The sequence below is a fragment of the Stigmatopora nigra genome, chromosome 13, assembly GCF_051989575.1.
Source record: "Stigmatopora nigra isolate UIUO_SnigA chromosome 13, RoL_Snig_1.1, whole genome shotgun sequence".
NCBI classification, from domain to species: Eukaryota; Metazoa; Chordata; class Actinopteri; order Syngnathiformes; family Syngnathidae; genus Stigmatopora; species Stigmatopora nigra.
In genome coordinates, this window is record NC_135520.1 from 3,762,400 (window position 1) to 3,790,271 (window position 27,872).

General features: G+C 41.5%; 7 protein-coding genes across 10 annotated transcripts; 4 read left to right on the plus strand and 3 right to left on the minus strand.

Annotated features, from left to right (window-relative positions):
- Nucleotides 1-321: 321 nt before the first annotated feature.
- adprs (ADP-ribosylserine hydrolase) lies at nt 322-4,134 on the plus strand. Its single transcript, XM_077731955.1, has 6 exons — nt 322-817; nt 1,329-1,425; nt 1,534-1,741; nt 2,293-2,480; nt 2,561-2,661; nt 2,821-4,134. The coding sequence occupies exons 1-6, from the start codon at nt 640-642 to the stop codon at nt 3,198-3,200; spliced, it is 1,152 nt and encodes a 383-aa protein (XP_077588081.1). The 5' UTR covers nt 322-639; the 3' UTR covers nt 3,201-4,134.
- A 131-nt stretch (nt 4,135-4,265) lies between these two features.
- LOC144206326 (b(0,+)-type amino acid transporter 1) lies at nt 4,266-10,110 on the minus strand. Of its 3 annotated transcripts, none has more exons than XM_077731253.1 (6): nt 9,378-10,110; nt 6,132-6,265; nt 5,774-5,903; nt 5,511-5,635; nt 5,326-5,413; nt 4,266-4,719 (listed from the first exon to the last, which is right to left on the minus strand). In XM_077731253.1, the coding sequence occupies exons 1-6, from the start codon at nt 10,074-10,076 to the stop codon at nt 4,489-4,491; spliced, it is 1,407 nt and encodes a 468-aa protein (XP_077587379.1). In that variant the 5' UTR covers nt 10,077-10,110; the 3' UTR covers nt 4,266-4,488. The 3 variants fall into 3 exon arrangements, with proteins under 3 accessions (XP_077587379.1, XP_077587380.1, XP_077587381.1); XM_077731254.1 differs by lacking the exon at nt 9,378-10,110 and adding an exon at nt 7,416-8,141; XM_077731255.1 differs by lacking the exon at nt 9,378-10,110 and adding an exon at nt 6,484-7,408.
- A 227-nt stretch (nt 10,111-10,337) lies between these two features.
- On the minus strand, nt 10,338-15,580 carry utp25 (UTP25 small subunit processor component). The gene is made up of 12 exons (XM_077731941.1): nt 15,421-15,580; nt 14,899-14,938; nt 14,317-14,503; nt 13,859-14,113; nt 13,697-13,785; nt 13,206-13,607; nt 12,557-12,773; nt 12,270-12,472; nt 11,921-12,103; nt 11,623-11,732; nt 11,054-11,299; nt 10,338-10,914 (listed from the first exon to the last, which is right to left on the minus strand). Exons 1-12 carry the CDS (start codon nt 15,519-15,521, stop codon nt 10,656-10,658), a joined length of 2,292 nt encoding a protein of 763 aa, XP_077588067.1. The 5' UTR covers nt 15,522-15,580; the 3' UTR covers nt 10,338-10,655.
- Nucleotides 15,581-16,084: 504 nt separating this feature from the next.
- Nucleotides 16,085-16,919, plus strand: grxcr1b (glutaredoxin and cysteine rich domain containing 1 b). Its single transcript, XM_077731905.1, has 2 exons — nt 16,085-16,686; nt 16,837-16,919. Exons 1-2 carry the CDS (start codon nt 16,276-16,278, stop codon nt 16,879-16,881), a joined length of 456 nt encoding a protein of 151 aa, XP_077588031.1. The 5' UTR covers nt 16,085-16,275; the 3' UTR covers nt 16,882-16,919.
- Nucleotides 16,920-17,343: 424 nt separating this feature from the next.
- Nucleotides 17,344-20,718, plus strand: tmem151bb (transmembrane protein 151Bb). The gene is made up of 2 exons (XM_077732066.1): nt 17,344-17,779; nt 18,478-20,718. The coding sequence occupies exons 1-2, from the start codon at nt 17,690-17,692 to the stop codon at nt 19,885-19,887; spliced, it is 1,500 nt and encodes a 499-aa protein (XP_077588192.1). The 5' UTR covers nt 17,344-17,689; the 3' UTR covers nt 19,888-20,718.
- A 119-nt stretch (nt 20,719-20,837) lies between these two features.
- mtres1 (mitochondrial transcription rescue factor 1) lies at nt 20,838-22,525 on the plus strand. The gene is made up of 4 exons (XM_077731689.1): nt 20,838-20,926; nt 21,419-21,860; nt 21,973-22,045; nt 22,113-22,525. Exons 1-4 carry the CDS (start codon nt 20,908-20,910, stop codon nt 22,293-22,295), a joined length of 717 nt encoding a protein of 238 aa, XP_077587815.1. The 5' UTR covers nt 20,838-20,907; the 3' UTR covers nt 22,296-22,525.
- Nucleotides 22,526-22,881: 356 nt separating this feature from the next.
- On the minus strand, nt 22,882-27,812 carry bend3 (BEN domain containing 3). Of its 2 annotated transcripts, none has more exons than XM_077731687.1 (5): nt 27,538-27,812; nt 26,914-26,993; nt 26,265-26,319; nt 25,790-25,981; nt 22,882-25,503 (listed from the first exon to the last, which is right to left on the minus strand). In XM_077731687.1, exons 3-5 carry the CDS (start codon nt 26,298-26,300, stop codon nt 23,278-23,280), a joined length of 2,454 nt encoding a protein of 817 aa, XP_077587813.1. In that variant the 5' UTR covers nt 26,301-26,319; nt 26,914-26,993; nt 27,538-27,812; the 3' UTR covers nt 22,882-23,277. The 2 variants fall into 2 exon arrangements, with proteins under 2 accessions (XP_077587813.1, XP_077587814.1); XM_077731688.1 differs by having other exon boundaries at nt 25,790-25,953; nt 27,538-27,811.
- Between the last annotated feature and the right edge of the window lie 60 nt (nt 27,813-27,872).

Here is a 27,872-nt window from a genome sequence, read left to right on the forward strand (position 1 = left end):
TTTTAAATGTCTGAAAACTCCCTGAGGATAAAAGTTTGGGTTTTTTTACGACTGATTTCTCTCACTCATAATATTACAAATACCAGGTTTGATCTGTTTGTATTAGTATTAGGGCTGGGAAATATTGGTATTTGCTGATGTGAATTGCAATATTTAATTGAAATGTATGCTTAATTATCCTTGATTGTGACAATATATGACTAAATTAAACTTTATCCTTGGTTGTCTGATTGCTTTTCTTTTTGTAAACATTGGAACTCGATTAAAAACATCCGAACATGAAGCGCTACTACTCCTGTCCAGCAGACGGCAATAATTACATGAAAATATTGCAAAATAAGGCATATGGGCTTCCATCCTTTGTCTCTAGAAAAAATGTAACTTGCATTCCTAAATATATAAAAGAGCTCCTGTACACATTACTGCTTACGGTTAATGATCTTGGGTGACTTTATTGCCATTTGATATCATGCTTTGCAGAGTTATTATGTTTCCTATCTCCCTTGCAGCCGTTACCCGGAAATAGTAGACGAACTGAAGAGCTGACAATTGTTGTCATTATTTTATGTCCAGGCTAGTGAAATATACTGTCATTTAGCTCAACGGTTCATTTGGGCACGTTTCGTGACCACCGCGTGAATGGCGAGAGCGATCGTGGCAGCGGCGGGGCCGACATCTCTGTCCCGGTTCAGGGGTGCTCTGGTCGCGGCTGTACTGGGCGACTGTGTCGGGGGTGAGTTCGAAGGAGTTGAGGAGGTTCCCATGGAAAATGTCCTGCAACACATGAACAGTCTGGACGACGAAACCAAGGGAAATGGTAAGACGCACTACATGCATACTCCCATCCTATAAAGTGTATTGTTTTTCATTCAAACATTGGTTGTGATTGACGTGGATTAACGATGCGATGCTTCATAAATTACTTGTTTTGACATCAACAACATACAAAAAAAGTCACCAGCTGATCTGGAATCTGTGGTGTGAGGTAAAATTCTAAATAATGTAACCAATACATGATAAATCTTAAATCATGTTTTTACCTGTTTATAAATGCATTCATTTTCTGAACCACTTAATCCTCACAAGGGTCGCGGGGGGTGTTGGAGCCTATTCCAGCTGACTTCGGGTCAAAGGCGGGGGACACCCTGAATCGGTGGCCTGCCAATGGCAGGCCACGATTAGACGGACAACCATTCACATTTACACCCATACCTATATGCAATTTTAGTGTTCAATCAGCCTATCATGCATGTCTTTGGAATAAATGGGTAATAAATAAGTTTTTTTTTAAATTACATATTTTCTTTGTTACAAACACAATTTTTAAGGTATCCTGGAATACAGCGACGACACGGCGATGGCTCGTTGTGTGGTCCAATCTCTGCTCACCCGGTCTGGCTTCGATGAGCAAGACATGGCTCGCAGGTAGATAGATCACAGTGTGTGCTTTGAAGTAATTCACTAAATATGTCAACTTTTCAAATAGCAATTTCATCCCACACACACACACACACAAATGCTGTGTTCCTTCAGGTTCGCAAAGGAGTACAGCACATCCCCAGGGCGGGGTTATGGTTCTGGGGTGATCCAAGTCTTAAAGAAACTGGCCTCACCTCATCTCACGGATGTTTATCAGCCAGCCAGGGATCAATTCAATGGCCGGGGGTCTTTTGGGAATGGTGGCGCAATGAGGGCAGCCCCCTTTGCTCTGGCCTTCCCTGATTCAGCTGATGTCAAAAAGGTAACTGCAACAGTATTAGGTCTTTCAAAGTAAATATAGTGTTATTCAAAATACTACAGCACCCCCTGCAACCCTTGTGAGAATAAGTGGTATGGAAAATGATGGATGAATAAAGGAAATGACAGTCTTTCTTAAACTATGTTATTTGTGTTTGTACAACAAAATTAAAGACTTTTTTTGCCCTTATTTGTGCATTTTTTTCTGAAAAGACTGTCACAAAAATTAAGTTATAATAATAATAATACATTTAATAAAAAATTTTCAATGATCCCAACTCAAAATGCCGCGGTTGGGTTGGAGTTTTTGGGGATAGCCACCCAAAATTAAAGCAATATTATATTAATATGTAGCCAAAAGATCCCACATAAGCAGCATTGACTATTCTGGTTATACAACCTATAATATTTTTTTCATCTTTAGGTTTTAAAAGAACTTAAAATTCCTTGATAAGACTTGGAATCTTACCTTACGTACTGTACTTCTGGTCTTTTTCTTTCTTCAGAATATGTTCCCTTTGTCTAATGAGGGTCTTTTTCGTCTTGCTTTCTTAGTTTGCTCGTCTGGGCGCCATGCTGACTCATTCCTGCTCGCTGGGTTACAACGGGGCCGTGTTGCAAGCGTTAGCCGTCCATCTGGCGCTCCAGGGTGCATTGGACCTGCCTCAGATGTTTATCAACACGCTCATCACGGAGATGGAAGAGGTCGAAGGGGATGAGATGTCACGCAACGATGCCAGAATGTCAGTGACCGCATACTTCAAGGAAATATTGGTGGTTTCTCTTTTGTGTGTAATGGTTGTCCCTCGATGTGTTGACACAGACTGAAGGAAGCAGAGAAGCCATTTTGCAACCGTCTTCATCGAGTCCGAGATTTGATGAACACTGGCAAGGTCACCATAGAGGAAGTCATCTCAGAGCTGGGTTAGTACTCCTCTTTAAAAATGTCTCTACGAGGTACCACTGTACTATATCGAAATCAATTTAAAAGTGGGATATTTCGGCTCAAGACGTCTCGTTTGTACCGCAACACCGGAATGTACCCAAGGTTGTTTTCTACTTACACCAGTTTTCTCCTTGTAGGTAATGGCATTGCAGCACTCCAATCTGTACCAACTGCCATCTTTTGTGTTCTCCACTGCCTGCAACCAAGGGAATACCTTCCAGAAAACTACGGTGGACTGGAGAGGACAATAGCTTACAGTTTGGCATTGGGAGGGGACACAGACACCATAGCCTGCATGGCGGGTGCCATCGCTGGAGCTCACTATGGCATTGAGGTCATTCCTCAGCCTTGGATCCATTGCTGCGAGGGGGCAGATGACGCAGATGTGAACGCCGAGCGGCTTCACATGCTCTACCATCAAGTTTCACAAGGGAGCGAGAAAAGAACAGGCAACCAGAGCAGTGAAGACGATACATCTGACAACTGTCAAAAGACGTCCAACGGCAGGCAGAAGTAAAGCACAAGCCAAAACAAAAACATCATCGTATATGTTTTTTTCAAGGGAGAAATGTTCTCTCAGTGTATTCAATGGGAAATATTTGATTTGGGGGAAAAGATGCTGAATTTAAGTCTTTTAGTACCGTCGACGACACTAGGTGTCAAATCGGGTTGGGACCAAATCATCCTTGCTGTGTGAATTCAGTTGAGATTTGTCCAATTTGTTTTGTGTGGGAGGGTTGACAGCCAATGAAGGAATTTTTAGTGCTGTCAATGACTGCAAAAGAGTTCAGAAATATGCATAAAGAATTGGTGGAATACATGGTATTCATGAATGCTACATCAAAAATAGTATTGCTTAAAAAAATACATGCTTCACAGCTGAAGGATGATCGCGTGCCATAAGATTGGAATTGTCGTCTATTATCACCTTAGGAAGAAGTATGACAACTTCTCCGTTTTTTATGGTGGCATGCGTAACTGGTGGATATTTTGAATATTTTATACTTCCCTTCTCAAAAGAATACAAGTTCTCTTTCAATTTTATTCAATCCGGATGATGGGAAATGTTTTAAAAGTCTAGTATACCGTTTAATATTAGTATTCACCTAAATGCAGATTTTTTTAAATTTTTGTTTTCCAACTGTATTATCATTATTGTTCTTATTTCAGGGTTTAATTGACCTGTGGAAACCATGTAGTAGCACTTTATTATCAATTTTGGGGCAATTTAAGAAAAAAAAATTGGATTTTCAAGTGGGCAATCACTTATTTATTACTATGGTGGATATTGGTGGTCTTTTATTCATAGGTCTTTCCCACCCTATTTTTTTTTTTAATTCCTGGCAATTCCTAAGTACGTTCTCCATTACGTATACTCCTGTTCTTCCCTGTTTTGTGGCGATCAAAATTGAGTCATGTGAAAGTTGTTAATGCTTTTTCATTGGGTTATTTTCATGAGGAACTTATTTAATAAAAATGTTAATAATTTAAGGAATCTGAGTTGTTATTTACATTTTAAATTTGGGGGGGAATAATGGTCAATACACTGAAATCTAAAAGATGTCCGTAAAATCTCATCATCTTATACATGATTGAATTAATTTTTATTCGAATCCAGTGCAAAAAAAAATAATTAAAACAATGCGCTTTGTAAGGCAAATTTACAGCTTCTTTTAACATAAATGACTCCTAAAAATATATAAACATGCTTTTTTAAAATGGAATCGACTACTAAAACGATGTAAACACGAGTAATGTCCAGGGAACAGTTAGAAAAGCAGGAAATTGACATTTCTGAGGTTACGTCACAGGTTTTTTTCTGCTGGAGCGACCTCTAAAAACAACTGCAGGAATATGGTCATCTTAGTCAACAAGCTTGGGCATAGCTTGTAATGAATAAAGGGTATGTAGATGATGACCCCACTGAAGATGAATAAAGTCACGTAAAGGTATTCGATTTGAGGATTGTCAATGATGGGCGCCAGCACAAGGAAAACTGCTGCGATGATGACCAGTATGGGCAGTATAATGGGAACCTGAAGGTAAAAATTCATATGTATAGGATGGGTCTCAAATTTGGGGGATAGGGGCCAGTTGTGGGAATTTTTGGTAAATAATTTGAAAATATAGTACAGTGGTACCTCAGTATTATTAAACACATTTTAGTACTATTAAACCCCTAGTTATTTGTTACTTTGTTAATAGATGGCAAATTAGAACAAATACAAATGTTTTTCCAATCTGATATCGTGTTTTGTGTGTTTTTTCAGAGGATTGGAACAAATAAATTAGTTTTTAGTTCATTTCTATGGGAAACGTTCATTTGAGTTACGAGTAAGTCAACATATAAACTCGTATCTAGAGGTACCACTGTATGTTAAAAAACAGACACGCATAATTAAAATAAAAGCTAATACAAAAATAATAAATACAATTAGAAAACTAAACAAATTGTATTAAATTGAAAAAGACATTCCATTTTTTTTGCTTTGTTTTATAAATAAATCTTGTGACTTGACATCACTTGACTCTTTTCACCAATCCATAAATTGAAATGGATGGAACGTCTATTGCCGTCACTAGTTTTTATGTAAATTAAGCTAATGATGGTGTAAGAGTTAAATGAACAAAGTGCCACTCACCCTGTATGGCCTTGGAAGCTCAGGCTTCTTAATCTTGAGGTAGAGAAGCCCAGACAGCGTGATGGCATAGAAAAACCAGGCAGTGAAACTTGCAAAAGAAAGGAAAGATTCATTTTGGGCAACGGGAAAATGACTTATTCTTATTTTCTTTACACATTCAGTAGGAATTCTCAACCTGTGCTCACCTGAAGAAGTTGACGATACTCTGAAAGTCTCCGGGGATGAGCACCAGCAAGGAGACAATGGTGGTGAAAATGAGTGCTGGGGATGGAGTCAGTCTGTGTACGTGAGCCATGGCAAGAATATCTGGCTAGAAAACAAAATGCACTTAGTGCTACAACGGTGAATCGTTTAAATGGAGTAATGCCATCAGAAAAATAAGCTCAAATTTACTTGTGATGCTTCATCTAATTGTTAAAGTAGTGTGTGGTGGTGTAATGATTCTCACCATGTGTCCTTCACGTGCAGCAACAAAGCACACCCGACCGCCGCTGAAGAATGTCCCGTTTAGTGACCCAAAGGCGGACAAAGCTGCGGCTATTGACATGATCCATCCCCAGGATCCTAACACTTTGTTCCTGTGGAGGAAAACATCTTAGATTTTCTTAAAGTGTAAGTGGCTCTTTGACTCTCACAGTTTAACATTTTGGCTCTTTGTGTCTAACTTGTTCGCCATACCTGCATTTATCATACATATTTCACAGGGTGTATGATGAGTACGCAAATTAAACACATTTGAATGCTTGACAAGTGGAAAAGAAAGCAAAACAGTGGAAATGGATTGATTGTTTTCATGTGTTTCTTACCCCCATGTGACTGCCACAGCATTGGATGAAATGAGCTCTTTTGGTGTCATCACAGTCAGGTAGCTGACATTGACCAAAAGATACAAGCCAGTCACCAGCGAAATGGCAATGATTACTGCTCTTGGAAGATTTACCTGCAAAAAAAAACGGAATGGCATGAAACTTCTGATTTATTTCACTGCAATTTAACTTTATTAAAGACATTTTTTTCCCAAAGCTGAAGAAGGCATGTCGCGTCACCACTTTCATTTGAATTCAGTCAAAAAGGCATTATTCACATCAATAAAACATTTCTTCAATTGAACTTTTGCAAATTCATCATAACACATTGACCCCTTCCCCTTCATCTCACCTGAGGTCGTTTCAGTTCTTCAATGACATAATTTAAGTTGTACCAGCCAGAATAAGACCACAGTCCTTGATAAAAAGCCATCCCAATCGTACCAAAAGAGTACTGCGTCCCTTTAAATGTATTCTCAACATGAAAGTTTTGTACAATGACATTACTGCTCTTTAGAACGGCAACAATCCCTCCTATAACAATAAGCGTCAACGTTAAGACCTTGGCCACTAGGAAAACCACTTGGATTCTCACAGCCAGCCGTACATTCAAAACATTCACCATAGCGACAATTAGTATAGCCACAGCCGCCACACATTTGACCACGAGCTGTGGGGGATCACAACCACTGTAAAACGGCGCCATTGCATACTGCGCGATGCTGATTGCCATGGCGGCAGCGCTAAAAGGCTTCACGATCCAGATGAAAGTAATTGCTGCAAAAAAAGCGGGAAATGAGCCATATATCCGCAGGATATATATGAATTCACCCCCAGATTCGGGGAGAAGGGTTCCCAATTCAGTGTAGCACAAGGCAGCAAACATTGCCACCATTCCGGAAAGGGCCCAGATTAGCAAACTGGATCCTGGACTTCCAGCATAGGCCAGCACAAACTGGGGCGACATGAATATGCCGGATCCAATCATGGTTCCTGAAATGAACGCAATGCCGCCAATCAAGCCGATTTCCCTTTTCATTTTCACGTTATGCTGTTGAAACTCCAAATGTTGAAGTCGCAACTCTTAAGAGCGAAGGACGAAATACTGGAGACGACAATAAAAAAAAAAACCATTAAAGTACCTGCTATAAAACTCCTTATAAATGTTTATAACGACAAACTGTCTTATCTGCATGAGACAGAATGCATGCGTCTTATGTAGAACATAAAAAGCTCATAAAAAAAAAAAAATCTGCCCCGAAAACTCAATCTTATTGGTCTTACTTCTGGATGTTTGAGTTCCTCAGTTAAATAATTCAAAGTGTTCCATCCGTCATAAGACCACAAGCCCTGGTAAAAAGCAAGGCCGAAGGACCTGACACGAAGATTGGTCCCATCAAAGGCATTCTCAAAGTTCTCAGTGCCTTTCTGGAAGAGCATCACCACTCCCCCCACGATGATCGCCGTCAATGCCAGCACTTTGACAATCATGGAGACCACCTGGATGACGGTGGCCAGACGGGCGCTGAGACAGTTCACCAAGGCCAGGGCAATGATTGCCACAGCAGCCACGCACTTTACCAGCAGCTGAGGCGGGGGGCAGCCGGCGTAAAACGGAGCCACGGCGTATTCGGCAAAGCTCAGCGCGATCCCCGTGGCGCTAGCAGGTCTCATGACTGTGATGAAGCTGAAAACAAACATGAAGGCCACCACTCTCCCCGCCGTCTTCAGCATGTAAATATATTCGGCGCCGGACTCTGGAATGAGCGTTCCCAGTTCAGCATAGCAGAGCCCCCCCAGCATGGCGAGTAGGCCGCACAAGGCCCATATAATGAGACTGGCCCCCGGACTTCCAATGGTGGAGATGACATACTGGGGTGATATGAAGATCCCGGAACCCATCATGGTCCCCGCGATGAAAGACACGGCTCCGATGATTCCGACATCCCTCTTCAGGTTAAGTCCGTGTTCGTCACTTGCCATCTTGGGAATACTTTAGAGTAGCGGCGTTCAAGACACACAGGGTAGGCATTGATTAATGATACATCTGTGCAAACAATGAAAGGTCAACCAATTGCGAGCCAATGTTTCCTTAAAAAGTGGGCTAATTATTACTTTGAAAGTATAGTGGCACTATCGCATGCCATTCGGGGTGCACGTGATAACACGCAACCCAATTAAGTGTGATATGACCGTGTACTTAAAATGAAACTTTGCTTCATTGTAAAAGATGGGAGTGAAAAGCTTGTATAGTGGGTTCAATCTGCTGTGCACTCAACTTTAATCATGTCCAAAGAGCAGGCAAGAAAATGGACTATAATAAGTGTCAATATTTTGTGCATTACTGTTGTTTTATGTGTGTGTATTGCCGAATTTGCCTCTTGTGTACTTAATACAAACCAATAAACTAAATAAAGTTATATTTAAAAAAAATGTAAAGGGCCTGAGTTGATATCCAAGTCCAAAAGCTTTTGACTATGAGGCAAAACTGAGTTTGTCTCCCATTCTTAACATAAGTTGACCTATATTTACAAACTATGAAGCCACCTCAAAGTTGTAAAGACAACTGTTCTTTCTTACTGAATAGAGCAGGCTTCCTTAGTTGTAATTTTAAGTGTATTCCTTCTGTTATTATCACAAGCTTAGCGGATAAAGATAACAATTTGTGCAAACTGTAAGCATAATCTGTTTTAAGCAATTTTCTGAATTCCAAACCGTAGATCCGCCCATCCAATAGGAAAAGTGGCCCTAAGGAATTGTTTTGTCACAGGATGAGTGAATAACTAGTAATTGGTATGCAAGACAGTCAGTCACTAACCCACAAGGGGTGGAAAAACAACTAAAACAACTCTACACAAAGAAACCCCAGATTCCCATTCTCCATGTCTAAGCAAATGAACAGCACGATCTTAAATGCACGGCTAAACGTAATAAATTGATAAAGACTGTTGTTAACATGCCTGACAACTTTGCATGAAAAAAGAATGGTAAAGAAATTGTGGGATTGAATGTGAAACATCAACAAACAAAACCAGTCCACTTCCCAATACGTTTGCAAACATGACCTTAATAACCACAATGATAGACAACACACACACTATCTCCTGAACCATATCTTTTCAAATGCCTATCAACTGGTTTGATCTTCATCTCTTTTTACAACCATAATGAAAATATAAGTATGCAATAAAAAAGAACACCATGTCTGACTTTTAAAACATGAAAACTTGGAATAATTGACCATACCTCAGGACGCTTTAATTCCTCAGTCACATAGTTGAGATTATTCCAGCCGTCATATGACCACAATCCCTGGTAGAAAGCAATTCCAATTGGATTGATGCCAATATTGGTGTTTTCAAAGGAGTCCTGAAAGTTCTCGGTGTGTCCCTTGGCAAGCATGACAATGCCTCCAACTATTATAACCGCCAGTGCCAGTACTTTGGCCACCATAAAAAACACTTGCAATGACATTGCGAAGCGAACATTGAAACAATTTACCGCAGCTAAAGTGAGAATGGCCACGGCAGCCACGCACTTGACCAGCAAAACTGGAGGCGCGCAATCCAAGTAAAAAGGGGCAACCACATACTGAGCAAAACTAAGCGAGAGCCCCACCACCCCGGCGGGTCTCACGAATAAGACAGAGCTGAAGATTAACAGAAAGGCCACGGGTGGGCCTGAAGTCCTGAGAATATAGATGTACTCCCCCCCTGATTCTCGAATGGCAGTCCCCAGTTCAGCATAGCAAAAAGAGGCCAGGATGACCAATAGGCCACAGCAGGCCCAAACCAGCAGACTGGCTCCAGGACTACCGATCGTAGCGAGCACCGTCTGCGGTGACATGAAAATCCCCGAGCCAATCATTGTCCCCCCGATGAGGGACACCGCTCCCACCAGGCCAACTTCACGCTTGAGACTGAGTTTTGGCTGCTCATCCTCCATGTTGTCTTCTCCTGGACGCTTTTCTTCAAACGAAAAGAAACATTCGTTCTGTGAACTGAGAACTCTGAGAGCTGGAGTTAATAATTAACCCCTCGAGTGCTGGATTTACATTTAACACATTCACTGACGTTAATACACGTCCAATCCAATTTGATTGTTCAATGCAAGAATACATTAAAGTAAGAATGAAATAAATAGAAAGTTGAATTGTAAAATGCGAGAATGGAAAATTCTAAAAGGAAAAGAATCAGATAATGTAAATAATGTTTTTTTTTTATTTCATTAAAGTTTTTGGGTTAGGGTTAAAAAACAAAACGTTTGAACAATAAATACAGTATGTATAATAAGACTAAGAGGAATTATGTGTTGTATAGCAAAACTCTAAATACTAATAAAAGCAGTAAATGATTGATTTGATTATTTCGGGAACACCTGTGAATGAAAACTGGCCTCATCTCACAAAAATATCACCAATTCCACAAAAAAGTCATGATTTTCAATGTTTATAGACTTGAGTGACTGATAACACACTGTCAACAATCATTATACCTTGCATATGATCAATGGTGTATTGCCATTTCAATGTCCACTTTTATCTTCCCCTCCTGTGACAAAGAGATGGAGGTCCTTGTTGGAGTGAAGCATCTGTCCAGCCCGCTGGGCACCAGTAATGGCAGCCAGTTTTTGGGCATCAAAGCGGCAGTACAAGGCCGTGCACGTCCAACTGGCCTCCTCCCCCTGGTCCCCTGCCGTGAGCATGTTACACAGCTCACTGTAGAAGTGCGGGTAGGACGGAAGGCCGTAAAAGATCAGATTCTGAATTCCTCTGATCATGTACCTGAACAGAGAAGAGTGACAAGTTAGGTCAATGATGATGACAAAGCCTATGTCCGATTATTATTATTATCATCATCATCATCAGCATCATCATCATCATTATTCAAATGTTTGCACTAAATTTTACAACACACACTCACCTCTTGTAAAAGTGGAATCGTTCTGTGAATAGCATGAACTGTTTATCGCCTTCCAAGAAATAGTGCCTTGCACGAGACACCTCCGACTTGCTGGAATACTCGCACACGCTTGTATAGTTCATGTCTTCTTTCTTCATGTAGTTGCGCAAGCGCACATAGTCGAAGTATGAGGGAATGTAGATCAGCGTGTGTGACATGACTGAGTCTTTATACTGAGGCAGCACTTTATCAACAAAAAACTGAAACCTAGAGGAAGTAATCATAAAAATAATACGTTTGATTTAGACATTTGGAAAGACAAAGTTAGAGGAAAAATGGCAATACAAGTTACCAACAACAAACAGTTTTGCCCTAAATTTTGATTTGATACTTTTATGAAATATTTTTTTGCCATGTGAAAATCAAAGTGAAACTTCCCAAACTACTACATTAGATTAGAACTTTATTTCTGTACTAGGAGGTTGGCAGTGAATTAATGCTTGCGCCATCTCTCCCTCTTTAAACGGATTGGACGTCAATCGCTGTCAATGCCAACCAATGAATTGACGTCATATTTTGGATCATCTTACCGTGCATCGTGATTCAGGCAGCTATCAGAAGAGAACAATTGGAAGACATGAGGCAGTTGGACAAGCACCTGGCATATAGACCCTGTTCTTGGAATATTCTTAACTGAAATCTGTGAGGGGAGAAAACACACTATGGTTATGAAACCAAAGTATCAATGAGGCAATCATAATTGAATGAACAAAAATAGGAAATTTTCAATAGGAAGAGATAAGCTCGGCTATTTGAGATTTTTGGGAGAATAATAAATGTTTCTATCTTTGCGCTGTCCAACAAAAGTAGTCTCTGAAAGGTAAGTACCTGTCCGCGGTAGTTGGAACACTGTTTGTTGAGGATGTTGTTGATCTGAGGGTCCTGGATAGAACTGAATACCAGTGTTTGTCGGTAATGTCTGGCCCAGTTGTTGAGATTCCACATTCGAACCCGGGAAAAGTCCACTCCGTGCGAATCCAGTGGCTGCAGGTTCATGTGTTTTATCACATGCTGGTAGTGAGGGAGAAGAAGTGATCAGACATGGTAGGAAAAACTGTGGTTGGCCAATACCACACACCAAGAGTTTGGAATCGGTTATCAATGATTGGCGTGTGGATCTTCATGTTAAAAAAACGTGGCAATACTAAACAGTGAAATGGAGACAGATGATTCCTACCAAAACATGTTCCCAGTTCTGCATGAGTAATACATCCGCCTGGTCGACTACTAGCATCTCGATAGAAGACTGGAAGTCAAAGTCCCTATTAAACTCTCCTTCAGCTCCCAGTACTGTGCGAAGGCCCAGTGGCGAGGCAATGATGATGTCCGATGAGTAAAAGGGGGAGTAGAGGCGTATGTTGCTCCTGATGATGGAGATACCTGAAGACAAATGGCACAAAGTTAGCATCAATTCTATTTTAAAAAAAAGGGTCAACTGATGTATATCATTTTGTTTTGCAGCACCGATCCTGAAATGATCATCGATGTTTCCAGAGAAAATGGCACGGTAGTCCTCAGGTCGACGCAGAAAGGCCGCTTTGTCGTCCGATTCTTGACCAAACTCTCCTTTGAAACGTTTCTTGTTGTTGACTACCACCTTCTTGCCGTTGCTCTCCATTAAGCTGGTGAAAGTTTGGACGATATCTAGTGCTACGCTCCGAAACGGCACGAGAATCAGAACCTGCCGTTGTACAACATCAAAAGCTCAGGTTGACAGCCAAAATGAAATGTAACATAAACACATTTTTCCTTAAAATGTTTTTTTTTTTTCCAGTTACAACATTACCTACCACTCATCTATGAACGATTCTAAATACAATATTGAAATTTGCCACTTTCACATGACTGCAATTGGTTCTTCGTATAATTCTCCCATTTCAAATGGCTTGGACATCTCATGCCACCAATGGTAGCCAACATCCGACCAAAATTTGATAGGAGTGACTTTACGTTTAATTTAGCATGCAGTAATTTAGAATTAAAAGAATTTAAAATATATATCTATGAATTGTTTCAAAATATACAGGATCAGCACAGTATCGTGGTGTGTAGGGTTTTTTTTAGTCATAACACTAGAGTCAATGCAGCTTCACAAGTTGTAATTATAACTGACCTTGGGTCGTGTCAGACCTTGGTCTCTTGGTTCGTCTAGCACCTTTTCTCCAGACTTCTGGTTCTGATGGTTCTCCCTGAGCTGAGCATTGTGCGCTAGCACCCAGGAGTTAGCTTTCAGCACGTGGTTGAGAACGTGGAGACAGTAAGCGCTTCGAACCTGCGGGCCCACCTTCACCTGGTTGGTTTCGGAGTAGTAGAAATCTTTGTACGTTCCCAGGAGAGCCAAAAGCTCCAACTGGAGTGAGGTGGTTTCATTCTTAGAGTTCCCACAATTGTTTAGTTTCTTGGAACTGCCTTCCAAGAGTTTGTGGAAAGTTGGGAGGTCGGTGTCATTGTGGGACTGAACTTGTCCAAATCTCTCCAAAGGTTGTGTGCAAACAAGTGAACCAAATTTCGGCCACTGATTTCAGCAGAAAGAAAAAAATTAACATGTAGATTGATACAATTTTTGAATAGCACCTTGTACAGGATAAATAAACTGAAATATACCGTAATTTGAGCCTTTGATTTGCTGCCCGATGTTATCTTTTGCACGTCATCGTCACTAAGCTCCGTGCCCAAATGCTGGAAAAAGATATCTGAAAGTAGAAGGTATATGTACATACGTTTATCTTGTGAAACTTCCAGACATGTTAAATTGCGGCTCCTCACCTTTTTCCTGATATGCAAGGACGACGGGATCTTCTTGCCCTTTTTCGTCACTCAAGTTGGTATCCAGGCAGAATTGGGTCTCATACTTTTTGTCAATAAATTCTTCACCTCCTAGTTCCGGCTCCTCGGCTTCCTTGGGTTGACTAAGCACAACACCACTATCTCCAGATACTTGCTCTTGCTCCTTCTCCTCTTCCTCCTCCTCTTCTTCATCGCTGGCATCTTCATCGCCCGCATCTCCATCATCACTTTTATCTACAATAACAATTTTCCTTATAATGATTGTAAAGATCATATTTACGGTCAGAAGCAAGATCATTTTAGACATAAATAGATAGGTCATAAACATTAATACTGCAAAATCAATAAATATATCTAAAAAAAAACTCAAATTGGATCCCCTGAAAATGATTTGGGATGTTTACATCTAGTTTGAAACATTACTGCTATAAACGTGCCTTCGTCAACAAGCTCCTCCTCTTCATCATCATCATCATCATCATCATCAGTGCTGTCTTCTTCACTTTGGTGATCATGGTTGTGTTGACTGAGCGTCGAAAGAAGTTTTTGATAGGCTGTTTTCTGCTCTGGCTCCTCCTCCTCCAAATCGCCCAGCTCAACATCAGGCTGTTTTGGACTCTGAGGCTTGGATAAAATAAGTGTGTTATTTTAAATTTCATGTTCTGTCCCAAAAATATCAAGTCATAGACAAAGAATTCCGGAAGAAATGTTGGTGTAAATTATAGTTGTCAGTGAACAAAATTGTAATTGTTGCCTTAATAAAATTGACTTTTAGTTGTTTTTTTAAATATAAAAACTGATTCTGGAGGACTCTGTTGGACTGTGGTCACTACAGTGGACATTTATTCAAAAAGTATTATTAACTTAACTCATTTACTGCCGGTTTAGTTAACAGAATATGGGATGTGGTAATTAGTAGAAGGAAAACTGATATTGAAAAATTATTGACAGCAATAGACAACCATTTTTTTCAATTTAAAATGATTCCTTCCATGTAAAAAAAAAAGATGATGACTTACCATTTCCACTATTTGTGTCCTTTCTGATTTGTCATTGACTCTGCAAAGAGAACAAATCAGGGAGTTACAATGAGAAAAGCAACAAAACATTCCAAAGGTTCACAGGGGGTGCTGGAGCCTATCCCATCTAACTATGGACACCAGGCAGGGCACAAGGAAACAGGCAACCATTCACTCTCACAATCAATTTAGAGTGTTCTGCCAGCCTATCAAGCTTGATTATGGAATGTGGGAGGAAAACAGAGTACCCGGAGAAAACCCAGCGAGGATCGAACCCTAGACCCCAAAACTGCGAGGCCCCGCGCCCAATCCACTAACCGGGCCACCCCGAGAATTGCAAAACTTCCTACATTGAAGCTATATACATTTTTTAGCATTCTATTATTTTGCATTATTGCTGTAGCTATAAGATGGGCAGATTCTATCGAAATGCTAGAAGAAACCAACAGTTATGCTTGAATTTAGCTAGTTGGCTACGAATCTGCCAATGTGAGAGTTTTAGACGTTTCCGTGACAACTTACACATCGTGAAATGGGTGCTCCTCTCCAAACTCTTTCAAGTGTTTCTTTTGTTTTTTGGAAAGACCGGTAAAAAGTTGTTTACTGTGCCTTCTTTTGCCCATGTTGACACCGTTGTCACTCACGCTGGCTGGCCCACGTGAATCTCTTACTCCCCTTTTGCTCAAAGTCAATATACACGACACTGCCATCTTTAGTACAGGAGTGAAATAACAGGTCAAATCCAGGCAATACCGGGTTGATAAAAAAATGGTTACCTATAGGTACCTAAGATAGTTTTTTTTTACCTATGCAGTACCAAAAATGGTATCAATTCCCTTTATATACACCAATATAATACATCCAAATTACCAATAGCATTTAATTTCCTGTTCAAAATACAAACTAGAGAATAGATATATACATATTTGATATCATTAATTGTAAATACTGCCCATCCCCGATTCTAAACATCTTTTCTATTCTAGAATGTCATGTCTCCAGCCCTCACAAATAGCCTAAAAGGTCATTGGTAGTATTTCCAACTGGGGGATAACTCTTAGTCACTGCCTATTTCTCGCACCTTTGCTTGTGTGTCTTCTGAAAACAAGACACAGATATCTGCACCTTGAAAGCTATACAGCTCTCTTATTCAACATGCTGATATCAGTTTTCCTGTTTTCCCATTTTAGCCGTTGCCACGGCAAAGACTCTTTCATTATTCATCAGTTTTGGTGTCTTGTTTTTGGACGCGGAGTATTTTCAGTTCATTTTGCGTCGGGATGTTTTGCTTTGATAATTCCACAATGATTAGTTAAGGCTAAAAAAAGATGTTTGTTGTTGACCAGAGTGTGAAATGTGAGGCATTATTGTGTTTCCATGGAGTGCTCCAAAGTGAAACAGGAGACTGTGAGGACAGTCAGGTTTAGAGTCGCATCTGCCAACAGTGGTCGCGTGTTGGCTGAAGTGTTCAAGGATGAGACGAGGTGGTCTGGCTCGGTGCCTGACCCCATAGACTTGGACATTGGCCGCGGTCCGGAGACAAAGCAGAGGGTCTCGTCCCCTCCTAGTGAGGCTAACAGTCACCTTAAAGGGCTGGTGGTGGAATCTTCACTTGAGGAGAACGGCGGTGAACCCGATGACCTGCTTTTGTATGCTAGTGCCAAGAGGGAGACGCTCTTCAGCAACACACGGCTCAATATCTGCAGCAAAAATGGAACAATTCGAGGGGTGAAGAACAAAGTGAACGCAGGTCAGGTGCTTTTCAACAACCTCTCCAAAATGTATTCGGTAAGTCGAATTTGTATATTATTATTGTGATTATTTGGAATTTGCGATCTCATTCGTAACACCATAATCACGGGACCAATCATGAAAAACATATGGTTCTTTGTACTATGTATTTATTTGGCTCTAATCTGTATATTTTCTTTTTTTAAGGGACCCATTCGCCTTCAGAAGAGGAGACCATGGGAGAAAGATTAGATTCTTCAGGAGTAAAAAAAAAACATTTAAAAGAAAACAAAGAAACTCACTTTTAATCAATCTGATTTTATTGAATATATGCAATGTGTTTTAAGAGAGAATAAATATAAGAAAAACATGAAGCAGGTGAAAGAGCTACAGTATATGCATACAAAATATGATAAGAAGCAAAGAGCCACATGCGGCTCGGGAGCCGCATGTTCACCACGCCTGTTTTCTATATTTGCTCACTCTGCGACTGCTTTTGACAACAATATATGTCCAATCCATTTGGAGTTGGAGGGCTAACGTTCATATGCATCCATATTCCCCAGTCCAAATGGGGATAAACTAGTGATAAACTATTTTCAATTCCTAACAGAAGGATGAATGGACGCTACATGATTGGACATCTCGCATCGTTAATGGCACTGAAAGAGTTAAAGGCAAATTCAGGCACCAATAGGTTAAAGCCATTGTTATTGGATTTATGCAACAGCCTCGCGATGCTACCACCTGTCTCCTGCGTGCCTTCTTCAGCACCATGGAGAGCGACCCTCACGTCAAAAACGACGCTGTTCACTAAAAGAATCCGCGCTCCGGAAATGCGGCTATTACTCGCTGCCAATATTTGTGAACGTCGATGTGCAGTCCTGTTACTGCGGCACACCGTCAAGGGGGGCACAGCGAGGTGGGATTCGGACTCGTATTCATCCTGACGTCGTCACTTCCAAGATGCGTCTTGAGAATTGCTGTTGTTTATGAGCAATCTGCATTAACGCGCTAGAACTCACGCCCCGTTATTATCATCAATTCGGTTATCGGTGTCATGTCTCCTCCGGCATCGGCTGTGACTGCCAGTGAAAGCAGCACCGCGACCACCACGACCGCCGTTTTTGAAGAAGAAACGAGAGAAGAGGTAGTAGTATACCTTCTTTTTGTCCCAATCAGGGGAATATAAATCATACCTTTAACACCGCAGGGGTCCATTTGGAGGAAAAAGAGCTTTCGATTGTTAGTATGGAATATTTGGAGTGAATGTGAAAAGGAAATAAGGTGATGACATGTAACACAATTGGTTTTACTAATTAGCTGTAAAAATATTTATGCCCAAGAACCAATAGATGACATAAAAGTAGGCACTTGCTGTTTAAAGTAGATTTATGGTATGTTTTTTGTTGCTTTGCTACACACACAGTGGCGTTGTTATGGTCTCTAAGGGGGCCAAGCATCAAATCTCTTGGGCTGTGCGCATGGAAACATGTTTTTTTGCACATTAAGGGCTTCATAAATAAGCAATGTACAGTAATACCTTGTCTATCGCGGTTAATAGGTTCCAAGATTTGCCGTATTAGGTGAATAACTGTGATGTAGGGGCAGTGTGTTGGTTTTTTGTGTCTATTTAACACTATCTGGACTTTTAAAACCCTTTCTGTGCTATTATTTAACCCCTCGAAGGTAGACATTGCGCTATAGTGACCAGTGAAGTAATGTCCAATTCAGACTTACCCTTTTTTCATGTTTATATTAGTTTTTCTTCTCTATAAACTTTTCAGATGCAGTAATCCCTCGATTATTATTATTATTATTATCTTCTTCATCTTTTTATCTTTGCAGCAAAAACCTCTCAAGCAATCTCTGAGTAAGACCCTGTGTCGAGAGAACTTCTGGAAATGCCTCCTCCTCTCCATTCTCATGTACAGCTGCATAGGAGCCATGGTGTGGTGTCATGTCACCGAAGTGACCCGTTTGAACTTTGACAGTGCATTCAAAGGGAAATCAATGATGTACCATGAAAGTCCCTGCTCCGATGGCTACATATATATTCCCGTGGCTCTCCTGGGGATGCTCTACTTGGTCTATCTGGTGGAATGCTGGCACTGTCACGTGCAAAACGAACTACAGCACAAAGCCGACGTGGAGGGTGTTTACGAGAGGATTCAGAGAATGCAGCAAGCCAGACCTTGCATCTGGTGGAAGGCCATCAGCTATCACTACGTGCGTCGGACCCGGCAAGTCACGCGCTACCGGAACGGAGACGCGTATACCAGTACCCAGGTTTACCACGAGCGAGTCAACACTCACGTAGCCGAGGCGGAATTCGACTACGGGCACTGTGGGGTCAAGGATGTCTCCAAACAGCTGCTCAGCCTGGAGAAGTCGGCTTTGACCAAAATGCGTTTCACTAAGTGTTTTAGCTTCGCTAACGTGGAGTCGGAGAATTCCTACCTGACACAGCGAGCAAGGTTTTTCACTGACAATGAAGGACTGGATGACTACATGGAGGCTAGAGAGGGCATGCATCTGAAAAATATTGAGCTGAAAGAGTATATCATGGCTCTGTCCGACCCGGATCGTCACCCCTGGTACCTTTCCCGTTACGTCTTCTGGGTGGCTTCTTTTCTAACCTTCTCGTGGCCTCTACGAGTGTTTGCCGAGTACCGAACTGCTTACGTCCACTATCGCGTGGAGAAACTCTTTGGCCACGATTACATTCCGGTCACGCCGTGCGAGGACCGGCCGTATTGGCGACGTATCCCTCGCGTCAACACCATAGATAGCACGGAACTCGAGTGGCATATTCGCTCCAATCAGCAACTGGTGCCCAGTTACTCCGAGGCAGGCCTTATGGACCTAGCCCAGCGCCCTAATAGCTTCGGTGGGATTCGTCAGAATTGCGAACGCTGCCATAGGGCCTTTAGCTGCTCCTCGGTCTTCTCCAGGAGCGCCCTCAGCATCTGTACGGGGGCTAGCTCCCGGATTCCCTTCAGCAGTAGTCGGTTCTCCTTAGCGCGACGATATGGATCGCAGAGGAGCTGCTTTTGGAGGAGCGGGAGTTTAGACGACCAAGACAGTCCCAGCGAAAACACACATTGTCTGTCAGAGCGCATTGTGACAGATGAAGAAGAACCTCCAGACTATGATGACGCACTGTGCTACCCGGTGCTAATCGTCCACTGCAGTGAAAACTGTCATAACCACAGGTCTTTTCACAGAAATGGCTCTTGTGTGGAGACTTCCCTATGACCGCGTTGAATCCCTGAAACAAATCAAGAATATTTGTAGCATACAAATACTGGGCTGCATGTGAGACCAACAAACAAATGCCTGTCAAATCCTTAATGTGTGAACCAGCAAAGCAATATTTACTTGGTATAAATAGATAACATTGCACCGATACCGATGCTAGTCTCGGTACCGATAGGGCACCAAAATTACATCATCGGTAGGCGGGAGTTGTGAGTTGCCAGAGTCCAAAAATGACCTGTCAACTCTATTGTGTTCAACATGAATTTTGCAGTCAGATGTTTACATTTTACAAAACATGAATTCATCTTCAAAATATCATCAAGACACCAAATCATGTCCACAAAATGAACATTGTATCCTAACTGTGTGTTCATGATGCAAAAGTGAATGTGAGCCACCAGCGTACATTAAATATTATGTCAAATATGTAATTAAAGTAGCAGAACATTTCATGCAACTGTCACAACATTCCCAGAAGAGTTTGACTGTTGACATATCCTAGCCATTTTATAATATTGCTGTGATTGTTTTTTTTAAAGATGTAACAGGTAAATACGGTTTAGCGAATAATATTTACAGTAATAATTTGTTGATCCAGTATTATGCTCTTGAAATCCCAATAGACAATGAATTGTACTGAGACGGAATGTTAATGTAAATTAATTGAAATAATACATAATAACTACTCAAGTTGGTATGTGGTAATAGATGGGTATTGCTTGTAAAAAGTTACATTATTGTTGTCTTGATAGTGCAAAAGACTGTATTAAAAATAATGCATCTCATGCTGAAAAAGAATATCGGCAATAAATGATCTTTACCACCTCATGTTTATATGTTTCATATATATTGTGTGCAGTATTACAGACGAAATGAATGCGTATCCAAATGTACAAAAAAAGTAATATTTACACATTACAAAACGTAATACACCCTCCCAGACAATAGGTGTCAGCATTACTAGAAGGCAGCTAGATGGCACAAACCGTCGAAGACGTTGCTGTACCATAACAAGCTATGCGAGGTTATTTTCTTGGTAAGTTACTCTTTCCCACGTGTATTTGTAAAGATCGGGTTCGTTCTAGACTTTAGCTATACATTAAAATACGTTTTTTAAGTAGATCTGTTGCCAACATCTCCCGTAAACGAGTTAAGAGTTCCCTTCACGTCGGTTTCAGCCTGATGAATGTCACTTTCGTCTTAAAAGAGGAAACGAATCTTCACTAAGAAGAATCAAAATCACCCCAAAAAGTGCTACATTATTTCACTGTTGATATGTATACTGTTAAATTGTCAATAATTGAATCAGATGTCTGGCAAGAGAGCCATATTAATCCATCAAACGAGCCACATATGGCTCCTGAGCCATAGACTGCCCCTGATATAAGTTACCAGTATCGGGTGCAATCCTTGAAAAACAGAAAAACAAATGTGATACTAATTTTTAGTCACAAATTATGGCTGCGCGTTATTCACGTGTGTGCGTTATACTCTAATAAATAAATGGTACATGAACCTTGTTTTGCAGTGAAAGAGTGGCGCTCCAACATGCATAGTTTGATGGTACAAGCTCTTACCATGAGGCAGTTAGGAAGGCTGAACCCGCGACATCTACTGGCAGCCGGCTACGGACCAATACAGACTGAATGGTGTCCCAGAACCATCCATACACGCCAACTATGGGGCTGCTCGGCTTATCCCGCGCTAGGCTGCCACAGGCCGGCGCTCTGCAGCAAAGATGCTGTGAGGAGGTGGTCAGTCCATCAGTTGAGGTTCAGAAGCAACAAGAAGAAAGGTGCCGCCAAGCCAGTGCATGAGGAAGATGAGGAAAAAGACCCTGAAAGCAGCGATTCTGAGGATGAGATGGAAGAGGACCAAAACATACCAAAAGACTATAAAGACATGGAGAAATATGTGCAGTCCTTCCGTTATGATGTCATTTTAAGAGCTGGGTTGGACATGGCACGCAAGTACTTGATTTTTGTTTTTATTATTTATTGCCATCTTAGATAAGGGAAAAAAAAGATTTTGGTTGCAATATAGCAAGCCATACATTGTTATTTTTTTCTTTCTCCCTCCCAGCAAAATTGAGGACAGTTTCTACAGCCACAAGCTGAGACTAAATGGACAAAAGCTTATCAAGAAAAGTAAAACGGTGAGTTTGGTTTGCAGCCGTTAACATAACTTGTCTCGCACTTATCTTGTCACTTATCCGGACTTAGGTGAGAGTCGGGGACACGTTGGACCTGGTGGTGTCGGAGAACCAAGATACCAACACGGTTACATTAATGAGAGTTGTCCTGAAACAGGTTTTGGGTGAATCCAATAATGCTGAAAAATACAAAGTTTCTATAAGACGCTGGAAGGTTTTAACGCTACCCAAGGATGAGGCCTTTAAGTTTTGAAGTCTATATGAACATTGTAATTGTCATTGAGGTACTTGAAGGACAAGATTTGCTTTACAAATACCATCTACTGGGATACGTCTACAAAAGATGTCCTGAGACAAACTGGGAGGATGAACTTGAGATTCTAAGCATGAAATATGCCACAACTTAAACTTGCCTGCTGTGTAATAAATACGCACTTAAATGGACCTTGTTTGATGACTCAAAATAAATGACCAGTATACTAAGTCGCAGCTATTTTTGTTGGCTCACGTTTAATCTGTAATATTAAATATTTTTTAGATCCTTGACCTTTCAATGTTAACATAAAACAAAGCTATTGTCAGGCTTGCTAAAACTTGACCACCAGGGAGTAGTATTGTGCAATGTCAGTAGAAAATCACAAGCTAATTTACATTGACTTAATTGTAGTGAACCTAATTAATTTGGTTAAATTGATTGTCACTTTTAACAATGTTTTTATTAGGCTTGCACAGGATAGTTAAAAATTGTTATAATGCGATATTATTAATGTTCTTGAAAAAAATTACAACTGCTGTTGTAATAAATAAATACTTACAAACAGTCACAAAAGAGAAGAATCTGTTCAACCAGTCCCAAATTTTATTAGAAATAAGTGCTCCACCATTATCATTTGATAGTATAAACCTCTATAACAAGGCTTAATATTAGCATTTTTACATCAAGTGACACAATGTAAGCTCAAAATATAAAACTATGCTACTTACTGCTCTTGTTAGTATTGTTGAAGGCTACAAAATGTGTTAGATTAAACTGACAGTTATGGGCTTTTTAAAAGTTGATCCAATGATAATTGCACAAGTCATACATCTGGCTGGAGCTTTTAGCTAAGCTATTAAGCTGGACCAGTATAGTACAGAAGAAACACATAACGGCTTGGCTTCATCCTAAATAGGACAGGTTTGTAAAAGTTAAGCTTATATGCTGTGCAAAAAAAAATGACTGGATAGAGCTGGCACTACAGGACCGAATTTGACCTTTTGGCCTTCTTCAGAATGTCACACTTCTTCCGATTAGGGCGCCGACAGCGTTCGTCGATGCTTGGCACGCACTCGTAGTGCCACACTTCCTCCATCTTCTCCACGGGATACACCGTTTCCACGTAGTGACGGATCAGTCTCAGGCGCACCGGGTCCAGCTGCTTCTTGTTGCAAGCTCCCGAGTGGTTGTACTGCAGACGTAGGTTCTCCTGCGTGAAGAGCTCGGGGAAAAGGCGCACCAAGAGTCGAGCCGCAAAGTTCCCCACTGAGAGACTCTGCTGGACTATTTCACGCACCTCCGTGTCCGAAAGGAGGTAAGCGGGCGGGACCGGGAAGTCAGGCTTGGAAACCATCAGTTCCTCCATGGGAATTTTGCAAAAGTCTTTAGTGCTTTTCTCAGGGGGTAAGGCGGGAATGTCGGAATCCTCCCTGGCGAAATCCGGGTGGATCTGCTTGAGGAAAAAGTCCTGCTCAGAGTCGTGAGCGTATGCTTTCCGGTGCTGCAGGTAGGATTTTCTCTGCTCCGTATCGCGTCTCCGGCACCTCTCATCGAGTTTGCCCACAAACTCCAGCATCCACACACGGTCATTCCTAGCCCGCGGGTAGACCAGCTGTACGTAATGGCGGATCAGGTTCACACGCACGGGATCTAACTGCTTCTTACCAAGAGAACCGCTGCAGTTGTACAGCTTCCTGGCGTTCTCTTGGGTGAAGAGCTCAGGGAACATCAGGACCAGGAGACGCGAGGCAAAGTTCCCAATGGACAAGCTACATTCATAGTTATACTTCAATTGCTCCTTGGATAACAGGAACTCGCGGGGGACGGCAAAGTTTGGTTTAGGGATCTCTAGATTGTCAAAATCGATCGGCGATAGCAGTGACTTTTTGGACTTACGAGAAGGCCTCTCGTGGTCGCACGTCTCCGGCAACTTAAGTGCGGAAACGTCCTCGGACATCTCGTTGGCCGGCTCGTAGTTTTCATCGTTGAGGTTTTCACTTTCGCTGGCGTTACCGTTGCTGTGAGGACCGTCCAGCGCGTCCTCCATGTGCTGAACGCACACTTGGAGCCAACTCTCCTCGGGCACGTCTGGATAATTAGTTTCCATGTACTTCTTGATGACGTCCATCCTGTCGGAGTCTAGAATCAGTTGACCCACGTTGTTGAAGCAACCCTCGGGGACTCTGTTCCCCTCTTCGTAAATCTCAGGGAAGAGTCGATGAATAAGGAAAACGACCAGGTCTTCGGGGGAGGACAGCTCATCCAGCTCCTCTGTAGCGTTGTGATCGTTGAATATTCCGACCAATCCGCACTGAGGGTTGTCCTGCGAGAGAATCTCCTCCCGCCCCTGCTCGTTTATCAAGCGATAGGCCGGAGAATTCTCTGTTCTTAGCTTATCTCCCATCGGGGTCTGTTTCCTGAGCAGCCGAGCGCTCTCCATGTCTCTCTGGGTCCAGAAGCGATTGAAAAAGTCATTGATCTGTGGTAGGCACTCTCCCTTCCACACACTGTTGTCTTTGACCGAGGGATAACACGCTTCCACGTAGTTGCGGATTAGCTGCAAGTGTAAAGATTCCAACGACCTCATACCTGCCAAACACTCATGGGAGCACTCCCTGGTTTTGAACAATTGGGGGAAAAGATGAACCAGCAAGCGACAGCCCAGTTCTCCGGCGCTGGATGTCTGCTCCATGAGAGGATTCAGTTCCTCGCTCGTTAGCAGATATTCCGGAGGAGGTTGGAACTCTGTCACTGTCTGTGCCGGTTTGATTTGCTTCTTTATCCGCATGACTTCCAGACTTAACAGGTCCACTTTACTGTGTAGCTGAGTCATGCTGGAGCTAAGGCTATTGAGAATGAAAAACATCTTTTCAATCAGAGGGTAGATGTTTGAGTCTTTGGACCACGTTTGGCTGGTGTCGTCCATATTTGGGTAAGCCTCTGATGAGTCATTTTCCTGGGGGAGGCCCGGGTGAGTGGAAGAGAAACTGGTGGAGTTGATAGCGTTTCCAGGACTTTGACCTGTTTGCTGATGATCTAGACTGGCCGTGTTCTTCTTCTCTAAGATTCGGTGGGAGATGCTAAAGAGAGGCTTTCTATATGAAAACAACCTGGATTTGTTGGGGAGGTTGTCCCTTAAATCCTCATTGGTCCTGAGACACAGAGGCTCGTGTCTTCTGCCTTCGTCTACCAATTGCTCCCTCATCTAGATCAAGCAAATGAGACAATAGGTACCATATTTTCTCGAATGTAAGCCGTATTTGTAACTCAAAGGGTACGGCTTATATGCGAACAACAATGATACATTGAATTATTCCATTCAATGTTCTTTATTTTCTTTAGAAATCACCTTTAAGAGTGATTGGGACCAATTGACTATAATTTGAAGGCACACATTGTCTGGGATTGTTGTATACATGTATTTTGCTAAAAAAAATGCAGTATTTTGAATTGTGTATCCTATAATATTTAATGAGCCGTATTAAATTCACCTCTCCTGTGACTCTGACTCTCTTGCCACTCAAAGACTGCTTCGAATCTAGTTCCATTTCTGAAGAAGAGCGTTTCCCAGACTCAGTATACCCAGGAGAGTCTCCATGGCTTCTGGGTTCTTCACAGAAGTCCTCAGGCTGCTCTTTTTTACCATGCTTGTGTTCTGACAACAGACACAGATGATTATGTCTCTTTAAAAGAGAAAGATAACTTCATATGTACAAAAGCGGAAAGAACCCTGCTTTGATAAATAACAAAACAAAATAGATTTTTCGGATAGGTAATAGGTGACGAAGGGTCTTCTCTTAACTTGTGTTAAACTAACATTAGTGTCATCACATCATGGCTGAGTGAGTACAGATTGGCGACTCCCCCACTGATGAGTTCTTATTAAATGGTAATTGTTCGTCATGTAATAACTTCCCACCAACACATATGGTTGATTCCAAATCCATGTTTTGAACAGAGACATACCTTTTTCAAGCATTTTTCCATCTGAAGCGTCCCCATGCTCAGTGGAATTCATAGCCTGAAAGAAACATTATTGTTTACAGATTAAATCAAAACACCATATTAACGAGTCATATCTTACAGATACCGGGATGGAACTTTAGGAATGAACATAAAATGCAGAATATCATTAGCTTTACATGTGAACTAATTGACCTTTTTTTTTTTACATTTAATGTTTTAGTGTTTTGTTTTGTCAAAGCATAGGGTTTGAAGTGCAAAATTCACAATAGGTGTTCTATCTATAAATGGACCAATACATGTCCAAGGATGTATTTAGTGGTGTCAGTGGCAACCCAAAGTTACAAAAAATAAATGTAATTTGTTCTTTGGGCCAAAAATGTTCTCATTAGTTTATCACTAGAAGACATCCAATCATTTTTAAAAACTTTATTAACATTGAATGAACAACTGGATTATCCATGGCAAAATATATTTATGAACAATTAATAACTTAACTTATTCTGAACTCATTTTATTTTATCCATTGGGTTGAACCCAAAAAACACAGAATGCAATTAAACGCGATAAAAATTCTAACCATTGCTCAGCCCCTAACTTATTTCAATATTAATTCATATAAAAATAAGCATATAGGATTGAATTGACTCACCTGTAGTGTTCCAGGTTGCTCTTGAAACCAATCTACATCTTGCAATCCCTATTTTGGTCCCCCTCCAGTCTGTTGCAGATCTGAGCGTAAACAAACAGACGCGAGTGGAAAACGGTGTTCTGTTAGATGACGTCTTGACCTGTGCGGGACCCATGGCCGAACATTGTTGGGTATGAAACGTAAACGTGGCCCATCATGTCATCGAATAACCCATGAACTTGTCAATGTTGCCACGCACGCCAGCATAGTGACACAGTCTGTGATCACATCTTGTGTCATTGACACATTGACGTGACGCCAATTCGTCAATAAATCAGCTGTGAGGTCCCAACCACGATACTTCCGCATTCCGTCAACCAAATGACATATTGAAAATCTTGCACCACAGAAAACGCCAGTTTCCCCCCTCATATCTATTCATTCATTAAAAAATCACCCCAATTTACATATAATACACTAATGAATTAAAGTCGTGTATTGTGGGTGAATTGGAGGGAGATTGTGGAAGTGTTTGCATGGAACAAGCCATCGTTGTGCTGAAGCTAGTGCTAATTTGACGCTACTGTCGGGGGTGTAACAAATAAAAAACATCAAAAAGCGTGTGTGTGGGAGTTTAAAGCTCACCTTAATGAGTGGCTACAGTCCTTTAAAGATGTTTGCGCCGTGATCGCTCAATGTCACCCGAAATAACGGTTGTTGCTCATTTCCTCTCCCTGGCTCCAGTCCTATGCTCTTTCTCGTGACGTGTTTCTGACGTCGCAATGTTTGCGCCTGCTGTCATTTCCGTACAACTAATTCGCCATCTACTAACAGAGTAACTAATAACTAACTCGTGGTGATGATGTTGAATACTAAAACGAGACAGTATTTAGTACCACTGGGGGAAAATGATGCTTGTTGTGCGGTGAAACAGTGCCCCTGGTGGGAAAATGTAACATTGCACGACATCGCTGGGCGCG